Genomic DNA, 21071 nt, shown 5'->3' with positions numbered 1-21071 from the left:
ACATTCAGAGAAGACTATTGCTCTTCTCTCCTTTGTAAGTCTACTGTTGAAACCCATTAAACAATGCCATCCAGGCATCTGCTACAACAGTAATAGATCTTTGTCCAGCAATAGAAGCTACATTTGGATCAATCAGAGCGCTATCCATTGAAAAAGTACTGAAAGAAGCAAAGACTTCAGCCCAGAAGTTGAGTAATGAAGGCATTTATATTGAATCCTTAAGTGAAGAGGACAAGAAGTGTTTGTTAAGACAACTGAAAAAGTACACAGACTTGATTCTTAAAAATCTACAACAGCAACTTATAGATTCTACTCAACTTCTACGTAGCTTTTACAGATCCCTGTCCTATAAAACACTGACAGCTGAGTGGAGTGAGGCACGACCAGCTACGGGGCTGCCATGTGCTCAGGACAGAATAGACAATTTGAACACAGAGTGGAATATCATACAATGAATGAATGAAGATTTGACTTCAACTTCTTTTTTATCATCACTAGTGGCTTGACCCAATCTTTGTGCTCTGTTTCCTGGGGTGAAAGAAGTCGGAATTCATCTCTTGCTACTCCAGTCACAACAGCTGCAGTTGAGCGTTCTTTTGCCTCATTGAATAGAATTTTGTGTTCTGAAAGAAGTCGCCTTCTGCCTGATCATGTGAATGATCTAATGACCATGTCAATTGAAGGAATGGACATACTGGACAAACGAGAAGCCACCGAAGATGAACGCATTGCATTCAAGAAGTTCATTAACAGAGTTGTGCAAAATTATAAGAAGAAACTAAGAAGGATGAAGATGTAGTGCTTCATAGAAGGCTTGAGTTGCCAACTTTAATTTTTGTGATGATTTTAAAACATGAGTTAAATCTAATTAAATGGTCATGAAACATTTTTCAGTTTTTACTATGATGCCATAGAGCCACCTTCACCCTCATCAAACCTGCCCCCCACCCCGTAAATTCGAACACCCCCCCTAATTTCAATTCCTGGGGAAAACACTGCCTGTCATATAAGACTATAAATTTGCCTGCTAGGAACTGTAAATCTGTATTTATTCATGTCATATATAAGCAAATAAAAACTGTTTCCTCTAAGCTTATAGAAGCTTTTTAATTTTGAGAGTAACTGAAATGTATTAACATTGTGAAATTGGCCAGTATTAATAGTGCTTCCTATACTGAGCCCCTGAAGGCTTCTTTGGGGGCATCTTTTATTTTCTATGGGGGAAAACAGACAGTATTAGGGAGAGCAAAATCTATGTTCCACAGTCTTAGAAAATCATCAAAAATTATGTGTTAATCATGGCAAAAGAACAGTATTTCTTTTATATTGTTTGGGGTTTGATAGATATCTATGGCATCTCATTAAATATGTCCTTTATTAGTCGCTAGTTACACTCTTCATGTCTTAAAACACAAGTACACTTTCACAATTACACAATAAAACAAGGTACACAATATCGCAGCTGGGCTCTCACTTCACTTCAGTTTGTTTTTATATCTCACTGACTGGCTAGTGACGCCCCGAACCTTGTATACCCGTAAGACATGGTATATAACATGGCATGGCTGACAACATTCTAGAAGGTTTGAGGAAAAGGTAGTTCTCAGAAAGTCTGGAAGGTTCCACGAGATTCTACAAAGATCCAGAACAAAACCTAATACCATGGTGATAGGTGTTATGTAAAAATCTAAAATAGATTGTGAGATGTACTCGGTTTCAGCTAATTTTGAGTCCATGTGACAGTCTTCTGTCTCCTTTACCACCCCCCCGCAAAAAAAAACTGCCATGAATTGTTTCGTCTGACTGTGATTTCTCATGTTTAGTAATGTAGCAAGACAGCAATCTATACCCATCAGCACACACGCCCTAATGGATCGCTTTACACATCCAGTTAGTTACCAGCGGAAGTTGCCAATAGGAATAGTAGAGGGGTTCTGCTTCCTCAATGAAAGCTTCCGCAAAGAGGTAACAGAGCAGATTAATCTGAGTTTATCCTTGAGCTGCCGTGCTGAGAATATGTGAACTTCAATGTAAAAGGCTCTGCCTCTTTCTATTTCCAGATCCCATTGCAGAATGCTATAGTTTGGTATAGCGGCTTTAATACAAGAATGTCCTAGACATCTCACAGCCTATTACAGTCTAACTAACGTGAAAAGGCAACTACGGTATAATGGAGAATGACTCTATTTGCAGAGTATCAGAGGGGTAGCCGTGTTAGTCTGGATCTGTAGAAGTGGCAAAGAGTCCTGTGGCACCTTATAGACTAACAGACGTATTGGAGCATAAGCTTTTGTGGGTGAACACACACTTCATCGGATGCATGTAGTGGAAATTTCCAGAGGCAGGTATAAATATGTCCATTTGGTATGATGTCCATCTGTTTGCATTTGGAAAGGAAGATGATATCTGTCTGACAATCTGTGTAGATTAGGGTGAAGGTGAAATGGGTTATGATGGCCAAGTTTCAAGATGAATGATTAATCACAGGAACAAGGCTTGATCATTTTATTAGAGAAGGTGGAACCAAGCACAAGGAGAAATAAGAAGATCTGTCAAGAGTCAGTGAGATAAGGATGCTAGACCAGGTAATGGGTGCAGAATGGAAGAAGGATCATGGACTGTATGGGTGGCACAAAATGAAAGAAAGAGGTCCCACAGTTGGACTGCAGCATGCATCATTCTGCCCTATAACTGCACTAGCTTCATAGTCCCATAATCCATGGAATCCCAGCCCTTTGACTAGGCCAATGTGCTGGGACAGGGAGGCAACTGGGAGCAGCTAAAACTGCGGGATAGACAGATTATACTGATGTGTATGTTTGGTTGTTATTGGCATTACTACTAAATCCCAAATCCCCAAATCCCAGGGGTGGGTAAATGTAGATTGTACAAAGAGGCCCTGATTCTGGCCTGTCCTATGGAGCCTGTACACTGGTTCTGTGGGTGCAAAGGTATAATTTCTTGTGACAGGGTCTGTTTTTTTTTCTTATGGGTACAATGACTAGCACAGTGGGGCCATTAGATATGACTGCTATGACAATAATAAAAAACAATATTTAATAAATAATAATACGTGCGCTAAAAGATTAAGGCCTCGTCTACACTAGAAAATTAAATTGGATTAACTACATCACTCAGGGGTAAGAAAAATCCCCTGGTGCAGACAGTGCTAGAAAGAATTCTTCCATTGAGCTAACTACCATCTCTCAAGGAGATGGGTTACCTATACTGATGGGAGAACCCCTCCCGCCGGCATAGGTAGCATCTGCACTGAAGCACTCTAGTAGTGCAGATGCAGCGGTGAGGCTGTAGCATTTCAAGCGTAGACGAGCTCTTATTCTCTTAACTGGCAGAGACAAGGACTTTGATTCTCCGATGTGGATCAGCCACTAGAGGGAGGACAACGATCCGTATTCTAGCGTGGGTTAAAGAAAATGTCTTGCACACATATTATCTCTATGGGAGTGAGATCTGTTATTTTCAAAGCTAGCTCCCAATGATCCTTTTGACCCAAATCAGGCCCTTCTCATGTAAAAACATGAATGACACGGGGACTGAGTCTGCAACAATCATGCACCAGAACTCCAGGGCCATCTTGCTATGTGCCATTTCTGTGAGATGGGCCTGTGTTCATACCTCCTGGCTGAGGGCCTCCTGTGGCCTAGACCCCACCGGAGGGGGGCAGTGTCCTGGGTTGTGGGTTGGGAAGGCTGACCAAATTGTGCTATGGTATTGTTCAAGGTTAGTTATTGACATGAAGACCATCAATCCCCACACTCTTTGCTTGTGCAAAGTTCCACTGAAATCAATGGAAGCCTTGCCTGGGTAAAGTATGCAGGATTGGGCCCATTAATTGAAAGGTCAGTTTTAAAATCCTATAGTGTGAATAATGAAACTTCTTTCACTCACGTTACTTAGTAATAACACCTTCGATCTTCAGAAATAATAACTTCAAAACAGCCATTTCCCTTGTAGTTGTTATGCTGTTTGTTTACCTTTGTCACTACTCACGTTACGAAAATGTAACATCAACTAAGTATGTTTCAGTTTTGTTTTATAATCCATTTCACTTTCCAGGTCTCTGCTGCACTATCTGTGTTTAAACAATGCAGAAGCATGTTCATTTTTTTACAAGCAACTGTTTTCAGAATCCTTCCCCGTGGAAGGAAAAGGCCTGGGTAGGGACCGTCGAATCGTGGAAGTCAACGAATGGCTACGCAGGTGGTGTCGGAGAGAAGGCTTTGGATTCTTTGACCATGGGATGGTGTTCCATGAAGGAGGAGTGCTGGGCAGAGACGGGCTCCATCTTACGAAGAGAGGGAAGAGCATCTTTGCCAGCAGGCTGGCTAACCTAGTGAGGAGGGCTTTAAACTAGGTTCACCGGGGGACGGAGACCAAAGCCCTGAGGTAAGTGGGAAAGCGGGATTCCGGGAGGAAGCACAGGCAGGAATGTCTGTGAGGGGAGGGCTCCTGCCTCATACTGGGAATGAGGGGCGATCAACAGGTTATCTCAAGTGCTTATATACAAATGCACAAAGCCTTGGAAACAAGCAGGGAGAACTGGAGGTCCTGGTGATGTCAAGGAACTATGACGTGATTGGAGTAACAGAGACTTGGTGGGATAACTCACATGACTGGAGTACAGTCATGGATGGTTATAAACTGTTTAGGAAGGACAGGCAGGGCAGAAAAGGTGGGGGAGTAGCACTGTATGTAAGGGAGCAGTATGACTGCTCAGAGCTCCGGTACGAAACTGTGGAAAAACCTGAGTGTCTCTGGATTAAGTTTAGAAGTGTGTGCAACAAGAGTGATGTTGTGGTGGGAGTCTGCTATAGACCACCGGACCAGGGGGATGAGGTGGATGAGGCTTTCTTCCGGCAACTCACGGAAGCTACTAGATCGCATGCCCTGATTCTCATGGGTGACTTTAATTTTCCTGATATCTGCTGGGAGAGCAATACAGCGGTGCATAGACAATCCAGGAAGTTTTTGGAAAGCGTAGGGGACAATTTCCTGGTGCAAGTGCTAGGGGAGCCAACTAGGGGGGGCGCTTTTCTTGACCTGCTGCTCACAAACCAGGTAGAATTAGTGGGGGAAGCAAAAGTGGATGGGAATCTGGGAGGCAGTGACCATGAGTTGGTTGAGTTCAGGATCCTGACGCAGGGAAGGAAGGTAAGCAGCAGGATACGGACCCTGGACTTCAGGAAAGCAGACTTCGACTCCCTCAGGGAACAGATGGCCAGGATCCCCTGGGGGACTAACATGAAGGGGAAGGGAGTCCAGGAGAGCTGGCTGTATTTCAAGGAATCTCTGTTGAGGTTACAGGGACAAACCATCCCGATGAGTCGAAAGAATAGTAAATATGGTAGGCGACCAGCTTGGCTTAATGGTGAAATCCTAGCGGATCTTAAACATAAAAAAGAAGCTTACAAGAAGTGGAAGGTTGGACATATGACCAGGGAAGAGTATAAAAATATTGCTCGGGCATGTAGGAAAGATATCAGGAGGGCCAAATCGCACCTGGAGCTGCAGCTAGCAAGAGATGTCAAGAGTAACAAGAAGGGTTTCTTCAGGTATGTTGGCAACAAGAAGAAAGCCAAGGAAAGTGTGGGCCCCTTACTGAATGAGGGAGGCAACCTAGTGACAGAGGATGTGGAAAAAGCTAATGTACTCAATGCTTTTTTTGCCTCTGTTTTCACTAACAAGGTCAGCTCCCAGACTGCTGCGCTGGGCATCACAAAATGGGGAAGAGATGGCCAGCCCTCTGTAGAGATAGAGGTGGTTAGGGACTATTTAGAAAAGCTGGACGTGCACAAGTCCATGGGGCCGGACGAATTGCATCCGAGAGTGCTGAAGGAATTGGCGGCTGTGATTGCAGAGCCCTTGGCCATTATCTTTGAAAACTCGTGGCGAACGGGGGAAGTCCCGGATGACTGGAAAAAGGCTAATGTAGTGCCCATCTTTAAAAAAGGGAAGAAGGAGGATCCTGGGAACTACAGGCCAGTCAGCCTCACCTCAGTCCCTGGAAAAATCATGGAGCAGGTCCTCAAAGAATCAATCCTGAAGCACTTAGAGGAGAGGAAAGTGATCAGGAACAGTCAGCATGGATTCACCAAGGGAAGGTCATGCCTGACTAATCTAATCGCCTTTTATGATGAGATTACTGGTTCTGTGGATGAAGGGAAAGCAGTGGATGTATTGTTTCTTGACTTTAGCAAAGCTTTTGACACGGTCTCCCACAGCATTCTTGTCAGCAAGTTAAGGAAGTATGGGCTGGATGAATGCACTATAAGGTGGGTAGAAAGCTGGCTAGATTGTCGGGCTCAACGGGTAGTGATCAATGGCTCCATGTCTAGTTGGCAGCCGGTGTCAAGTGGAGTGCCCCAGGGGTCGGTCCTGGGGCCGGTTTTGTTCAATATCTTCATAAATGATCTGGAGGATGGTGTGGATTGCACTCTCAGCAAATTTGCAGATGATACTAAACTGGGAGGAGTGGTAGATACGCTGGAGGGGAGGGATAGGATACAGAAGGACCTAGACAAATTGGAGGATTGGGCCAAAAGAAATCTGATGAGGTTCAATAAGGATAAGTGCAGGGTCCTGCACTTAGGACGGAAGAACCCAATGCACCGCTACAGACTAGGGACCGAATGGCTAGGCAGCAGTTCTGCGGAAAAGGACCTAGGGGTGACAGTGGACGAGAAGCTGGATATGAGTCAGCAGTGTGCCCTTGTTGCCAAGAAGGCCAATGGCATTTTGGGATGTATAAGTAGGGGCATAGCGAGCAGATCGAGGGACGTGATCGTTCCCCTCTATTCGACACTGGTGAGGCCTCATCTGGAGTACTGTGTCCAGTTTTGGGCCCCACACTACAAGAAGGATGTGGATAAATTGGAAAGAGTCCAGCGAAGGGCAACAAAAATGATTAGGGGTCTAGAGCACATGACTTATGAAGAGAGGCTGAGGGAGCTGGGATTGTTTAGTCTGCAGAAGAGAAGAATGAGGGGGGATTTGATAGCTGCTTTCAACTACCTGAAAGGGGGTTCCAAAGAGGATGGCTCTAGACTGTTCTCAATGGTAGCAGATGACAGAACGAGGAGTAATGGTCTCAAGTTGCAATGGGGGAGGTTTAGATTGGATATTAGGAAAAACTTTTTCACTAAGAGGGTGGTGAAACACTGGAATGCGTTACCTAGGGAGGTGGTAGAATCTCCTTCCTTACAGGTTTTTAAGGTCAGGCTTGACAAAGCCCTGGCTGGGATGATTTAACTGGGACTTGGTCCTGCTTTGAGCAGGGGGTTGGACTAGATGACCTTCTGGGGTCCCTTCCAACCCTGATATTCTATGATTCTATGATTCTATGATTCTTAAACAAGTATGGAAACACTTCTATTGCCCTTCATCTTACAAAAACAAAAAATTTGCTATCACACATTAACCTATGGGCCAAGCTGTAGTTAATTTAACTATTTAACTTTGCCATGTTGGTGGGGAAGGTCCCTTCTCTTTGGGATGTGCCATGATGATGATGCAGTTAATTGTCTAATATACATGTTTATATTATTATTTAAAACTGACTGCAATGCAAGCATGCAAAGAAAAAGTGCAATAAGTGTCAGCAATACTGCCTTTGTGGTAAATAAACACGTTCATCCATATTAGATTAATGAATTAATTTAGCTAATTAATATGGCTTTATGCCAGGAAGGTTGATAATAGATGCACTGAGGCAGCTAGTGGACAAATTTAGAGAAAAAAGGAAAAAATATTCACATGGTGTTCATTGATCTGTAAAAGGCCCTGACTGAGTTCCAACAGAAGTCACCTGGTGGTGTATGGGGGAGAAAATGGTACCAGAGGTTTGTGTGTGGCTTGTTCAAGCCATGTACATAGGTGCAATGTCAATAGTCAGAACTTCTAGTGGTGAAACAGAAACTGTCAGTAGAGGTAGGAGTGTATCAGAGATCAGTACTGAGCCCTTTCTTGTATATCTTCATCCTGGATACCCTCACAAGGAAGATACAGAAGGAGGCACCTTGGGCATGCTGTTTGCAGACGATACCATTCCATGCGCTGGGGAGAAAGATAGTCTAGAAGAAGATCTTGATAAGGGGAGAGATGTGCTGCAGGGACATGGGTTCAAAATGAGCAGAGGAAAAACAATGTTTATGGTATGCAACTTCAATAATGCAAAATTCAATAATGAATCTAGATGGGCTGACAATACCGACAATACAAAGTTTAAAGGTTCTGAGTTCCAGAATCCAGGAAAATGGGGAAATGGAGAACAAAATTAGAGCTAGGATAAATACTTGGCTCAAATGGTGAGAGATAAGTGGTGTAGTATGTGACAGGAAGATTACCAGGAAAAGGCTATAAAATAGTGGTCTATCCAGTTTTAATGTGTGGCACAGTATGTTATTGGCAACAAAGAAGAAACATGAACAAATGATCTATTTCACAGAAATGAGAATGTCGAGATGGATTAGTGGTATAAGCAAGAAAGAACACAGAAGGGATAAGCACATGAGAGATATGCTCAAAGTAACACCCATAACAAGAAAATGAGGGAGCGCAGGCTCAGAAGGTTTGGTCACATAAGATGCAGTCCTGACAACTGCGTGGGTCAGAGAGTTCAACAAATTAAGAGTGAAGGAAAAAGACAGAGAGCGAGCCAAGAAGAAGTGGTGGGATGTCGTAAACGAAGACATTAGCATGTGGTGTAAAGAAGGATATGGCATTGAACAGAGGAGTCCTTTGGAGGGAGAGGTCTCATAGAAGGGATCCCATTCCATGGGATTAACACAAAGATGAAGAATTTATTTAGTTAATTCACAAAATTCCGTCTGGCAACTCTCAGGAGGATGATGGGAGATAGTCCCTGGCCTCTCACTTCTCGCGCCCACCTCCCACCAAAACTGACACAGTGTCATAGAATCATAGAACTGCAGGACTGGAAGGTATCTCAGTAGGTTTTCTAGTCTAGACTCCTGCACTCTTGGCAAGACTAAGTATTATGGAGACCATCCCTGACAGGTGTTTGTCTAACCTGCTCTTAAAAATTTCCAGTGATGGAATTCCACAACCTCCCAAGGCAATTTATTCCAGTTCTTAACCAGCCTGACAGGAAGTTTTTCCTAATGTCCAACCTAAACCGCCCTTGCTGCAATTTAAGCCCTCCTGTCCCATTCTCAGAGGTTAAAGAGAACAACTTTTCTCCTTCCTCCTTGTAACTTCCTCTTATGTATGGTCGGATACTGGATCAATGCAGCAATAAAATACGCTGTAGACATGCTAAATGCCCAGTGAAGATGACTCTGGGCATCAGCCCCATTGCACAGTCACCAGCTGGTTGTGCATATTCATAAACTCTGTTGCATGTTTATGAGCCACTAGCTGTGTCTATGGGCACCTGGGTCCCCAGGTTCTGCCCTTGAGGCAGGGCATCCTGGAACAGTCCATTGCGCTCCAAGCGTGGGGGGTGTCCCTGAGGCTCAGAATCACAAAAGAGGCTTTTTGGTGTCTCTCATGGGGTGACCCTGCGGCCCTTTGCGATAAAGCGTGCCTCTTGAGTCCCATCATGGCCCATGCTTGGCTGGCGCGTAAGCAGGGTTTGGGGGCGGGGGGGCTGGTCTTTCTCTTCCCCCTGTCCCCAGATCCCAGGTGGTGCCTCCCCGCCAGGCCTGGGGACTACATGTCCCGGCATGCCGCGGGGCAGTGGGGCTGTGCGTGCTGGGGGCGGGGCTCCGCCGCCGGGCTCCCCAGTCAGCGCTGCCTGCGGCTGCCGGGCTGGCTGACAGGAGCGCCCCGGAGGGAGCGATGGGGGAGCGCGGCCGCCGGGGCCCCTGAGACCCCGCCGCGCCCCAGCCCCGGCCTCCGCCATGGAGCTGGAGCAGCCCGGGGAGCACCCGGAGCCGCGCGCCGCCGCCGGGGGCAAGCGGTCGCCCCGCAACGGTGGGTGTCGCCGAGCCCCCCTGCCGGGGTCCCGGGGCTGCCGCTCCGCGGGCCCGGCCAGGGGCGGCTGGGCCGGGCAGGCTGCGAGCGGGGCCCCCAGCCCGGGGGGCGGGCAAGGGCGGGGCCCGCGGGGCGAGCTCGGGCCCGCGCGCGGGGGGGGGTTCTGGCTGCGCGGCCTTTGTGGGGGGGGACGGGGGTTGAACTTTTGAACTTGACGGGGGGGGCGCTGGGGCGGGACAGAGCCCCCCCTGCTCCCCCCCCCAGCCTCTGCCTGGGAGCAGTAGCGGGGGCGAGGCGCGCGGGGGGGGGGGGTTGCCTGGCCGGGGGGGGTCCCCGGCTCCCGGTGACTTTCCCAGGTGTTCAGGGGAGCGGGGGTCCGGCGCCGCCCCGCAGAGCCGGGCTTGTTATGTCAGTTACCCTCGCTTTGCTCTGCCTTTGTAGCCGTCATTCGGCGCTGGGTTTTAAAGAGCACTAATCATGGTGATTTTGACTCCGGACCACATTCCCAGTTCTCTTTTGAATGCTTCCTTCTGCTACTTCCTCCCCTGGCCAGAACCAGCTTGAGATGTCAGTGATCAATCTCATGTGTAAATAGTATTTGAATATTTTATAACTGTAGAGTTCAGCGGTGTTCCCTCTTGCTCAACCGTGAATCAATAAACTCTATACAAATGCAACCTGATATTGTTATGTGAAACCTGACAAAGGAACCTGTAGTAACAAATGCGAAAATCATGGGCTCTTTCTGCACGTGTGCTCAATTCTTGCATGGCAAAATTCCTTGTGGCTTATTTTGCAACAAGTTTCCTTTTATACAGAGGTCTGTTATCGCTGTCAGGTTGTAATACAACTCAAACTGCAGTTTAACAAGAGATACTAATCTTGGTGACCTTTTTAAAGATAATTCGGTGAGGTAACTCAAATCAGTAAAGTTCATGGAACATAGTAAGTGCTTGAGGTAAAGAGAGTGTGACTTGTAGAAATGTGGGTGAAGTTTACTGACTTTCTTCTCTGAAGAAGAAGAATGTCTAAATATTAATTCCCTCCAAAAATAAATCAGTTGGTTTTATGTAGCTGTTTCTAAACCATACTGAAGGGGTAGGAGTGTAATGTATATTAACTAAAAATGCAAAAGAGGAAATAATTTTATAAACGCTGGAATGTTTCACAATTTCACTTTGGGCAAAGCTGATTGTTTTTATTCCTCTTGAAGTATTTTTTTTGTTTTTGTTAACCTTATCTTCCACTGTATCTCTGTATATCCTATAGCTGGCCTGGTACAAAATTTTCTCTGATGACATTTCTGAATTTCTAGGCTGCACCGAATTGTTCTTTTTATCATGTTGGATGCCTTTTCTTCCTGGCTGTGCTGTTCATCTTTTGACTTTCAAAGGCACAGTTTTGGACATTGTTCAATTTCCAACATTCATTTTTTGAGGAAAGACTTGTTAGAAATATTCTTTCTACATCAACTTTAAATCTGTTCAGTTTAAAAAACAGTTAAAAGTAGCAGTTAGCAAACCTGCATCTGAATTCCCCTACCAGTTTTTGTGGTTTGCAATCAAATACTTTTTTTTTCTTTTTTTTTTAAAGTATATCTTCCCTGTGTCTGTGAAGGATCCACACAAATAAGAGAAGCTGACTATACAGAGGAAACAGTTGATACTAACCAGACACAGAATGCAGTAAAATGCATAAAGAAAATAATTTAAAAAAGAGAGTTTTCTCTTATTTTTGTAATAGTAATGTAGGTGTTATTTATAACAGTTTTTAAAACAGTGCAGTGGGATTTTAAATAGAGGACCCCTTCTTAAAGCTGCTAAAAACAAATCTTCCTCTTAAGGAAATACTGGATTGTGTCAAATATACATTACACCTTTAATACTTTCCCTTTTCTCTAAATTAGAGTTAACTTTTTGATTCTGTTTTGGGAAATGTCTGTTGCTGTATGTGTGCATCCTCAGTAGCACAACAGTGTTCAAAATGTTTTTCCCATGAACAAATTTTTGCCATTAAGCAATGCACATTTTGAATAACTTGGTTTATTACAGACCACTAAAATAGTTTAATTGTTTTATCTACGGATCAGAATTGCTTATTTAAGTGTAGTAGTCTTCTTAACTGCAGCTACAGCTAGTGAGCTTACCATATTAGAAGTGTTTTGAATGGATGATATAACAATCTATTACATTTTTTCTTGCAATAAAATGTGAAATGCTGGCATAGTATTGAGACATTGCTTGACCTTCAGTCTTTCTAAATCCCACAGCAGGAGTGGGAGGAGGAGGAGATTGACTTGTCACTTTGTAAACTGAAAAATATCAGTAAACAATATTGAAAATATTGAGAATCTGAGTATTTTATTTCCTAATAAAGATTGATATCACTTAGCTTGATTAATTCCTTGAAGTACAATATTTTTATTGTTTTCATTGCATTTTCTACAAAAACAGAATAAAGAAAGTGACAATTGTTTTTCAATATTTCATATTGGGTGAAATACTAAGAATATTTAAATAGGATTGCATTATTGGTGGCTTTGGCATGTTTAGAGAAATAAGCTCTTTATGTAGTTTGTTACTGTGGTAACCTATTAAAAACTTGCATCATTTAATTAACATTTTTAATGAGTAAAGCCTTGTTAGCATATGGATGTGCAGTTGTATAACTTGAGTTAAGCAATTAAAGTTACAACTCTTTAAAGAGTATTTTTGCATATTTCAAAACTTAAGACAGATGGTGGTTTTTTTTTTTTCTTACCATTTAGAGAACATGTTCTTGGCATTGTAAAACTGAGTGGAGAAACATAGGTAAAATTCACTTATCTTGGCAACTTGTTTAAGTGCCGGAACATGAACTGTATAAGAGAACTTAACAGCCATACAGGGCTTTGACCAGTACCTTTATGATTACAATTGATTATTTTAGAAAATTGGTTTAAGACGTTATATTGTGGCATGCATTCCTTCTGAACTAATTAAAAAAAGGCTGTTGAAAAACCACTTCTAAAAAACATTTTTAAAAGATTACTTCAGCTTAGCATTGTTTGCCCCTCAGTGAAGACCGTGTATAATATAGTTAAACCAGTTTGTGACAACCATTATGTCCTGCCTGTACTAATGACAAAATGTGCTAGCTGAAATTGATTTTAAAACTGTTTGTTTTTTAAATGGTTTCTGAACACTATCAGTTGCAGTGTGGATAAGATCTCGAAAGACCTTTACTACTTGTTTATAGTTCTAAAACAGATGTATTTATATATTAAAAAACTGTCAAATTTTGAATAAAACAAAAATTCAAGGAATTTGTTGACAAACAGATAAATAAACTTCTTATTTGAATGAAGCTTAGAGTGGGGAGAAAGGAGACGAGTGAATGTGTTTGCAGGATTGTCAATGACAATTTATTTTTTAGTTCCATAGCTTTCCTGGAAACTTCATTACATATACACCAAGACATTCTTTCTGCAAATTCTCAGCTATTGACTATTCTGCATCTGAGAGAAAGCACTGTATAAACAAAGACAAATTTGTTGAGATGTAAAGATCTTAATTTACTTGCTCTACAACTTTTCTTTGAAGTTTAAAAAAAATGAAGCTGGTGAGTTGTACAGTGGCAATGCTATCTTCAATGTCTGAATAAACAAAAGTTACTATGTTTTAAACAGATCAGATTTTCTTTTTGAATGTGGGTGGCTCTCTTTTGAGAAAGCAGGCCCAATAACAGAACACTGGAGTGAAAGCTGGGAATCGTATGAGAAACATATAAGTTATTACTAGTCATTAGAAAATATTTAACACTCATATAATTTGATTTGAGGTTATAAAAATGGACAGTATTTCCCTGAGCAATTAAGTTGAACTTCCTGATTTTTTTTTGTTTAATACAGTATTCAAGAAAATGATTATTGGGTGTCTTCTATGAATGAATATACCAATAAATGAAGGCAGCAGTGTACATTCAGCCGAGGTACAATGTCAGCAATAGCTGAAATTGAAACTGTATAGTCTGAAAAACCTTGTATTGCTGATATCCTATGAAGTGCTCCAGAGTTGCAAGGTGATGAGAAAATGAGGGAAAACTTTCAGTTATAATGCTTCCTTAATGATAGGGAAGTAACTTAATCTTCAAAATGCATTTATGGATTGTCTTAAAATGATATTTTGTGTGGATGCGCAATGTAAATTTCTGAATTGTTGTTAAATGCCTTAACCACAAGTGTGTTTGTCGTCATGATGTAAACCAGAAACTCCTTTATAACAGCATTCCCCAAGAATGTGAACAGAATTTATTCTGTTGATAAACTGATTATTTAAATAAAGCCTTTAGCAGTGTAATCTGGTAATTCTAATTAACGGGCATTTACATAAAAGCCTGGCTCAGGGTTTCATCAGATGGTTGCTGGTGAGCCAAAATGCATTCTTTTCCTCCAGCTGTATTAAACTAGCCTTTTGATCCTTCTTTTGAGCCCTTAAGCTATAGTGGTTATCACTTTGGAAAGTTAATTGAGGAGAGAAATTAGTTCGGCGGGGGGGGGGAGCCCTGTCAGGTTGGTCTTCAGTCTTAATATTTTCAGTTATCCAAATGGAAGAGTTTCAGAGGGTTCTAATGAAGAAATGACTGCCAGCGTTGCCTTTACAAGAAACGTGTGCTGCTGACTGGTTAGATAGAATCAAGAGCTATGATTCCCCCACTCTATAAATAACTACCGTGCCTTGTTTGATATGAGAACAATATTTGGTTGACATTAGAACTGTCTTGGAAATAAGCTTAAATTTCAGAATCGCCAAAAAGTTAGTCTGGGATTCGAAGAAGTGGAATGCCCGAGTTCTGTTGCAATTCAATGGAAGCTAAACACCTAAGTCCCTTAGACACCTTTGAAAATCAACTATTTATTTCTATAGAAATGGTGAACTGATAGTTGCTTAAGTGATACGTTAATGCTTTGTATCAATATTCATTTTGTAGAGCGATGGGCACCTTAGGTTGACTATTTAGACCCTTTTCCTCATTAAGCATGCTGAAAAACAAGTCAATTTTCTTATGTCAGACTGAGGATGAGTTGCTGTGGTGCCCTTTTCTTGGTAAGCTTATCTTGTAGAGTGTACATGGAGTATTTTAAAATATCTTGTAACTATATCCTGGAATTGCCCAGCCCTTGGGACCTAATCACAACCAACTCTCCTGTTATGTTGAATCACCGAAGCTGTTCAAGCAGAAACCGCAGATGGCAGTAGTAGTATATATTTCTGTCTTAGAGACTGAGATTGTATTCAGTTTAATGTGAGGCATTCCTTATGCGCTGTTGATTGATCAGCTGGCAGGTGCAATATCTCCAAAATTGAAAAAATGCTCAGCATCGTGGTTTGTTTTTTTTTTAATTGTGGACGTTTTTGCTAAGTCCCATTGAGTTTACATTTAGTGTTTCAAGTGACAGTAGTTCCTGAGTTCACAACTTTATTGTAATTCTTCTGATAATTGTGTTTTTTTTTTTTTTAAAGCTGCCACTCCTGGAGCTAAGTGATTACATGAGGCTCTAAACTTTAAAAAGAAATCATGATTTTTTAAAATATTTTGGGTTGGCAGTGCTGAGTAACAGTCTTACTAATTTTGTTGTCCAAAATTGCATCTTCACATTTGAATTAGTTGGTTGACTTGAATAATATTGCAGAAAGTTAAAAGCAGTTAAAAGCATTAAATGCATAGCCTAATTCTCTGAAATGCATGAGTTAGAGCTTCCAAGCAGGGACTCGTTTTGTCTATGGGTAGCTTCATTTGATGTAGTATCGAATGACTTCTACAAAAAGTAATGCAGTATCCTTGATTTAATTTATCTGTAAGAAGTGTAGTGATCTAACTCCAGTTTTTGTGTATTACTGATTTACAACAGAACATTTTGTTTGCTGAAAATTATAAAGATATTTTTTCATTTACAGGGCTAAGGAATTAGGTGCAAACATAGACTGAGAATAACCCTCCTTTGGTTCCTGAATCCTTAATTTCCTGCTAGGGTTTGATCTTGCAAACTCACTTCTTATTATACCTTATTCAGCTGGTATTGCTGCAGACTGAATTGGGGCTACTTGTGTAGCTAAGTTTGCAGGCTCTGTACATTGATGATTACATAAATTAAAACTAGGGCTGTCGATTAATCGCAGTTAACTCTCACAATTAACTCAAAAAAATTGTGATTAATCGCACTGTTAAAGAATAGAATACCAGTTTAAGTTTATTAAATATTTTGGATGGTTTTTTACATTTTCGTATACATTGTATTCTGTGTTGTAGTTGAAATCAAAGTATATATTTTTTATTACAAATATTTGCACTGTAAAAATGATAAATAGTATTTTTCAGTTCACCTCACACAAGTACTGTAGTTCAATCTCTGTTGTGAAAGTGCAATTTACAAATGTGGATTTATTTTTGTTACATAACTGCACTCAAAAACAAAACAATGTAAAACTTCAGAGCCTACAAGTCCACTCAGTCCTACTTCTTGTTCACCCAATCGCTCAGACAAATAAGCTTGCTTACATTTACAGGAGATAATGCTGCCCCCTTCTTATTTACAGTGTCATCAGAAAGTGAGAACAGGCATTTGCATGGCACTTTTGTAGCCAGCATTGCAAGGTATTTACATGCCAGTTATGCTAAGCATTCCTATGCCCCTTCATGCTTCGGCCACCATTCCAGAGGACATGCTTCCATGCGGATGACGCTTGTTCAAAAAATAATGCGTTGATTAAATTTGTGGCTGAACTCCTTGGGGGAGAGTTGTATGTCTCCTGCTCTCTTACCCACATTCTGCCATATATTTCATGTTATAGCATTCTTGGATGATGACCCAACACATGTTGTTCATTTTAAGAATACTTTCACTGCATATTTCACAAACACAAAGAAGGCACCAATGTGAGATTTCTAAAGATAGCTACTGCATTTGACCGAAGGTTTAAGAATCTGAAATGCCTTCCAAAATCTGAGTGGGATGAGGTATGGAGGAGCATTCTTTCTGCATCAGAGTGTTGCCCTTTTAAGACTTCTGAAACTATCGAACCCGAACCACCAAAAAAGAAAATCAACCTTCAGCTGGTGGCATCTGATTCAGATAATGAAAATGAACATGGGTCAGTCCGCACTGCTTTGGATTGTTATCGAGCAGAACCCGTAATCAGCATGGGTGCCTGTCCCTTGGAATGGTGGTTGAAGCTTGGAGGGACATATGAATCTTTAGCGCATCTGGCATGTAAATATCTTGCAACTCTGGCTACAACAGTGCCACGAGAATGCCTCTTCTCACTTCCAGGTGATCTTGTGAACAAGAAGTGGGCAGCATTATCTCCTGTAAATGTAAACAAACTCGTTTACCTGAGCGATTGGCTGGACAAGAAGTAGGACTGACTAGACTTGCATTTATAAGTTCAACTTTCATGATAAAGAGATTGCACTACAGTACTTGTATTAGGTGAACTGAAAAATACTGTTTTGTTCTTTTTACAGTGCAAATACTTGTAATCAAAAATAAATATAAAGCGAGCATTGTGCACTTTGTATTCTGTTGTAATTGAAATCAATAAATTTGGAAACAGTGTGATTAATCTCTCAATTGAGACTAATTTTTTATCACTTGAGAGCCCTAATTGAAACACATGAATTTTTATTTTAAAACAAGCCTTCTATTATCAAAATATATACTTTATCTAATTCAGTCATTATTTGAACCCTTATTTCCCCCTTGAAATATTAAACCAAGCCCCCAATCATTTGCAGCTCTTAGAAATACAGTGGTGACTTCCAGAAATGTGGAAGTGCTAACTCCAGGGTCCAGGTTGATTTCAATTTGAGTAATAGGATTCTGTCTCCCTGAATCGTTGAATCGGTTGGATAATATACTCTTCAGTAGTTATCTTAAGAAATTAGGTAGTATTGCTTTCAGATGTTCCAAGGGCTTTTGTGTTGCACTCCAGAAGCCATTGTATTGAGATTTTGTAAATCTGTAAAAATGCTAAAAAATTAATAGTTTTAGAATGGTTTCAGAGTAACAGCCGTGTTAGTCTGTATTCGCAAAAAGAAAAGGAGGACTTGTGGCACCTTAGAGACTAACCAATTTATTTGAGCATAAGCTTTCGTGAGCTACAGCTCACTTCATCGGATGCATACTGTGGAAAGTGTAGAAGATCTTTTTATATACACACAAAGCATGAAAAAATACCTCCTCCCACCCCACTCTCCTGCTGCTAATAGCTTATCTAAAGTGATCACTTTAGAGTAAAAGTAAGGAGAGTGATCACTTTAGATAAGCTATTAGCAGCAGGAGAGCGGGTGGGAGGAGGTATTTTTTCATGCTTTGTGTGTATATAAAAAGATCTTCTACACTTTCCACAGTATGCATCCGATGAAGTGAGCTGTAGCTCACGAAAGCTTATGCTCAAATAAATTGGTTAGTCTCTAAGGTGCCACAAGTACTCCTTTAGTTTTAGAATGTTTCCCCTCTTACAATTTACCCATATTTATCAATAGTTTTAGCTTTTAATTATATGTGCTAAATAATCAGGCAGGTTGTACTAAAGGTAATTATTTCCTTTACTAGATTAATCTTGATTTACTGGCTGACCCCTTGGCCATCCTGCTTCCCTTTCACAAGTTAAAATTGGAAGCGACTCTCAAGTGGTGTGAATGGCAATTCTCAGGCCTAAGATTGTTAGCAAAGATAAAGAGATGCATCAGCTAGCAGAAGCTATACTCCAAGTTACCTTCTGTACTCTTTTTGTCATGTCATTTAAATACCAGAAGCAGTTTAGTCTTTGCAGTAGAAAGGGTGGTTGCACAGGTTTGGGCTGGAGAAATCTGACTTTTGAGTAACGAAATAACTGCAAGAAAGATACTTATGACCTGTTCCTCATTTTTAACTGCATATTTGGGTGAGAACAGTTGAATCTGTGTTTTTGTTGTTGCAGAGGTTTACTGAGGAAAAAATTTAAATGTGCAACACTTCTTAATTACATATTCCTCTGCCCCAGTGTTGAACAGTGTTAAACATCATAGATGCCCTTTAACCCAGAATTAACCCAGGGCATCTATGATGGTTAACACTGTTCAATTCCCTGTCACAGAAAACCTCATTATGTACTTCAAATGTGATAATTCTCAGTTGTAACAACACCTGTTCACATAAAGGATAGAGTTACAATGGGGGAAGAATGAGCCTTTGAAAATCAAGCAAACTTTCTGTATTAAATATAAATTTTTTCATTTTAACTTTAGGAGAAAATGTTAGCTTTTGTTTTACGTTAGGTAGTGAATATATTTCCATCCTGTCTTTCTCTCATAGTGGATGTACCTTAATTTTCACATATATAACATAGATTAGTATTTTTAATAACTCAGTTATTTTAAAATGTAACTTCTCATTATGACTTTAGTTATAAAATATTCATATTTTCCAGTGAAAGTAATATAAAGCATGCAGACTGCACTGAAAACACATTAGTTTACCATTTCTGAGAATAAATTTTTTTTGTAGTGAGAATAAGGTGTTAAGTACAAGTCAATTACTCTGCTTTTAAGGAGTGAGTTTGTTCTATACAATAGTTGCTAGGTAGAAGTCCATTCCACAGTAAAGTAGCTAACTGATCTAATGTCACCTAATCTAAATAACAATGAACAGTTACAAATTCAGTCTAAAACTCTGGTATGTGGTGAAAAGGGAACAGTTTCTTAACAAAGTTTGCTTATAGAGTCCCTGGCATCAGTATTAACATTTGAGTTCCTTTTATAGATCATCAAAACAGTACCTTTTTGTGTATATACTTTCTGAGAATAGGCTAATTACCAAAAACCACCTGGATCTTTGGTGTTCAGATTCTCTTTCAGGTATAAAAAGAGAAGAACCAAGTTTATTTTTGCTTGTTACCCCAGAAAAAAGGAAAAGAAAAAATGGTAAGAGGAGGGCGCTTTTTTTCTTCTGTACGTCATCACTAGGCCATAAAGCTTGAATTTTCCCTTAACACACCTGTCTCTGACAGGACAGGTAGCACTGATGGAAAACCTTAGTACCCTAATGCCGGGGTTCTTAACTTTTTTTTCTTTCTGAAGCATGTCCCCCCCCCCCCCCCCCCCAACATGCTATAAAAACTCGATGGTCCACCTGTGCCACAATAACTGATTTTTTGCATATAAAAAACAGGGCCAGTGTTAGGGGGTAGGACACAGGACAATTACCTGACCCCGCATACCATAGGGGCCCACACAAGGCTACATTGCTCAGGCTTTGGCTTCAGCCCCCAGTGGCAGGGCTCAGGGCCATGGGCTTCAGTCCCATGCAGTGGGGCCTCATCTTTCTACACTGGGCCCCAGTGAGTCTAACGCTGGTCCTGCTTGATAGACCCACCAGAAACATGCTCGCAGCCCCCCACGGGGTCCTGGACTCTTAGTTGAGAACCACTGACCTAAGGTGTAAATATAATATATTTAATAAATAATAAGGTGTAAATATAATAATGCTTTAGGCTTCTCTACACAGACAGCAACTAAGACCTAGAAACTGATGAACAATTCTTCCCTGTCTTGAGGATGAACTAGTTAACCTAGGTATCAGATGGTAGAGACCTATGATTGTTTCTATAAGTAATGCACCCATTTATTGAAAGACCTAATTTTGCCTATTTTCCTAAAGTCAGTTTTTCTGCCTTTGGACAAGAAGTGGTTGAAACTTTTCTGGGATCCCTTGAAAGTTAATATTATGTGATAAGAAGGAAAAGGAGTACTTGTGGCACCTTAGAGACTAGCAAATTTATTTGAACGTAAGCTTTTGTGGGAAGCTTATGCTCAAATAAATTGGTTAATCTCTAAGGTGCCACAAGTACTCCTTTTTCTTTTTGCGGATACAGACTAACACAGCTGCTACTCTGAAACCTGTTATGTGATAGCAGCATAATACTTAGAGGCTCTGAGATTCATTTAAACAGGGACCTTTCCATGAAAGAGTTTGGGGAGTGAGTGAGCTGATGTCTGTAGCAAATTCACAAAACTCTTTGACAGGCCTATGCTGATGACACTGATTCTGTATATAAACAAGGAAGTCATCTCACAGAGGCACAGTGTAGTAACTCCTT

The 21071-nt window shown here is 41.1% G+C and overlaps 1 protein-coding gene across 5 annotated transcripts in view; it reads left to right on the top strand.

The window, feature by feature from the left end:
• Positions 1–9746: 9746 nt before the first annotated feature.
• Positions 9747–21071, top strand: part of NR6A1 (nuclear receptor subfamily 6 group A member 1) — a 189246-nt gene continuing 177921 nt past the window's right edge. For all 5 annotated transcript variants that reach the window (XM_043530313.1, XM_043530315.1, XM_037879721.2 and 2 more), the window contains exon 1: positions 9747–9954. In XM_043530313.1, coding sequence (XP_043386248.1) covers positions 9882–9954 — 73 coding nt within the window. In that variant the 5' untranslated portion in view covers positions 9747–9881. The remainder of the gene's footprint in view (positions 9955–21071) is intronic.

Source organism: Chelonia mydas, chromosome 16 (genome assembly GCF_015237465.2).
Source record: "Chelonia mydas isolate rCheMyd1 chromosome 16, rCheMyd1.pri.v2, whole genome shotgun sequence".
In the NCBI taxonomy this organism is placed as follows: domain Eukaryota; kingdom Metazoa; phylum Chordata; order Testudines; family Cheloniidae; genus Chelonia; species Chelonia mydas.
This window is presented reverse-complemented; position numbering and strand designations above follow the sequence as displayed.